Source organism: Drosophila hydei, unplaced genomic scaffold, assembly GCF_003285905.1.
Source record: "Drosophila hydei strain 15085-1641.00,03,60 unplaced genomic scaffold, DhydRS2 tig00000009-arrow-arrow-pilon, whole genome shotgun sequence".
NCBI classification, from domain to species: domain Eukaryota; kingdom Metazoa; phylum Arthropoda; class Insecta; order Diptera; family Drosophilidae; genus Drosophila; species Drosophila hydei.
The window spans coordinates 43241-46072 of NW_022045645.1; the positions used below are offsets into that span (position 1 = coordinate 43241).

The window sequence follows — 2832 nt, forward strand, 5'->3', positions numbered from 1 at the left end:
ATTTCAGTGTCAATTTGCAAACAGAATTTTAGTGGTAAATGACTCCTGCAAATGCAAATGAGGAGGGATACGATTATCGAGTTTTAAATACTCTATCAAATGAAATTATTATTATTTTTTATTATTATTATACATATATTTATTTATTTATATATTTAAATATTTATATATTTATATATTTATATATTATATATTTATATATTTATATATTTATATATTTATATATTTAAATATTTATATATTTATATATTTTTGTATATTTATATATTTCCTATAGAACTGCAAACATTATCTATATCAAAAGACTTTATCAATTTTATACAACATTTCGCCAGGGTATATAAATATCTATAATTCTAAAATATCTTAAGTTGGCTTCATAATTTCTTTATATTAATTTGCCATTATTAAGCTTGTTCCGAACTATTTTGTAAAGCTTCCTCAAGTTTGTTCTTGATCTCGTCTTTCGGTTTGGCGTCTTCCAAAACGAGAGCTTCAATTTTCTTGAGGGTCTCCGCGATTCTTTTGTTGTACTCGTCCTCCTCACTCGTGCTCTGTTGCTTCGCCGCTGGGCTGTCGCCTTTGGTGCGTCGACCCATGGTCAACTTGGTAATCAGATGCCTTGGCACACGCACCTCGGCGCCAATGCGATTCGCGCTCTTGTACTGCGCCAGGACGCGCATGAAGGGCTGCAGGGGACAGCCCCTGGTCTGCGCCTCGACCATCAGTCGGTTGTGCGTTAGTCCACGAAGCGAGCATCTTCGCGCAGGCATTCCAGCTGCGCCAATCGATTGTAGTTTGTGGCCGGACGTGCCTGCTCGTCGCGCCTCTGCTGTTCCTGCTTGTCTAGCTGGGCGCGCAGCTCGTGTTGGCGTCGCAGTTGCTCCTGGCGCTGCTGCCGCTTGAACTGCACCGTGAATGCGTTCGTTTTCCAATCGCCTAGCCACATCGTCGCTGTGCTCGAGCTTCGCCTGCTGCTTGGCGGCCTCGGCGTGCTGCTGTTTCGACTTGCTGCGTGGCCAGGCGCTGCGCTTTGGACTGCTCTCGCCGCTGGCGATGTTCCTGCTGCTCCACACTATGCGCACGTCGCATTTCTGCCAGCTGTCGCTCGTGGCGTCGCTGATCCTCGCTGGCGCTGTAGTGCAGCCGAGGTGCTAGCTGCTGTGCCAGCTGAGCGTTGCGCTGCAGTCGCCGCTGTACGCGCTGCTTGGCCAGATCGATCTTCAGGTTGTCAGCCTGGCTTTGGCCTCGTTGTGCACCTCACATAGCGCCAGTCCACCTTGTCCAGCAGCTGCTGCTGCTTCCGTTGGTGTCTCAGCTGACTCCAACGATGCCAAGGCGTATGGCGTCTCTGGCTGCACCTTGGCAGCCTGCTCCGTGCGCTCCTTATCCAGCTGCTGCTTCACTTGCAGCTGATTGCGTTGTCGCTCCAGACGTTCCAGTTCCCTGCTGCTCAGCTTTCTCGGCGTTGCGTTCCAGCTGACGCTGCTCGATGGATTTGAGCAGCTCGCGCTTGTGCTCGCCCAGCTGCTGGCTTCGCTGTTGTTGGCGCAACTGCGCCTCCTCCAGCCCGTTGAACACCTGTTCGCTGTAGATGCGTCTGTCCAGCGCTTGCTCTGCTGCTCGTTGGCTGCCGCAAACTGTGTCTGCAGCTGCCGCTGAGCAATGATACCGCGCAGCACCTCGCTTTGCAGCTTGGCACAGTGCAGCTCACGTGGACCCGGCCGCAGTTGTTCCAGCAGCTGTTGCGCCTTCTCAATGCGTTGCTTCTGCCTAAGCTGCTCCTCGCGCTGCACTGCAATGCTCTCCTCTTGCGCTCGTTCTTTCGCCAATTGCTCTTCTGCTGCTGCTGCAGCCGGTCTCCTTACGGCATTGCTCCTGCTCCGTGGCACAGAGATTGCGTCCGGCAAAGCGACGCAGTTAGCTCCTCGCCGCCCAGGCGCACCTGCTCTTCGCTTAGCTACGTTGCTTCTGGCTTTCTTGCCGCTGCTGCTCAGCCGCTTTTGTTGGCATTAGCCTGCAGCCGGCATAGCGCTGCAGCGATATCACCAACGGCGGCTTCTCGCGTATCCTCCCACTGGCGTCGTTCCTGCGGCAGCCAACTGTACTGCATCGCATTTGACTAGAGAATCTACTGAAAGTTTTCTTGTTTTCTGTCATTTGCCAGCTGCTTATTATAGTCGTGTTTATTAGCTGTTGTCAAGGTGCCCGATGCGTAGTTATGGGAATGCCTGTTACATGTTTTATATACATATTTGCAGCACTTATTTTATAGTGGCAAAAGGAAGAGAGAAGACTTAAGTAGAGCTAGAAAGGAGTGACAATTGAGAGCTAAAAAGTGGGGAAGGAAAAATAGAATTTTGAAGTAACTGAGTGTAAAAAAATAAAGAAAGAAAATGGGAATTGAAAGATATACAATATCATATCATATACATATAGAGATCAGATTTTTTTAAAATAGAAAATATTAAATAAATTATAAATTTCATTTATAAAATAATATTGCAATCTCTCCTGGGTCAAGTAAAAGTATATAAGGGATCTGTAAATTTTAGATATTTATATATACTAATATATATTTATATATACTAATATATATTTATATATACTAATATATATATTTTATATTGACTAAAATTTCTTGTGCCTTTGTGAACTTATTTAATATTTATTTAAATATATTTAGAAGATTTCTTTTGAATTTTTATTTATTTATTTATTTATTTTTATTTTCATTTTTATTTTCAAAAATTTCGACTGGAGTTCACAGCTTATTCGCTGAGTTGTATCGCTCACTTAGTTTTTTATTCTAATAACCAATCTCTTATCTAC

The 2832-nt window shown here is 44.9% G+C and overlaps 1 protein-coding gene across 1 annotated transcript; it reads right to left on the reverse strand.

Moving 5' to 3' along the window:
- Positions 1–1223: 1223 nt before the first annotated feature.
- LOC115483756 lies at positions 1224–1878 on the reverse strand (the record flags this gene model as incomplete). Its single annotated transcript, XM_030226003.1, has 1 exon — positions 1224–1878. A coding segment is annotated over one exon (655 nt), but the record flags the coding sequence as incomplete, so codon positions are not given.
- Positions 1879–2832: the final 954 nt, after the last annotated feature.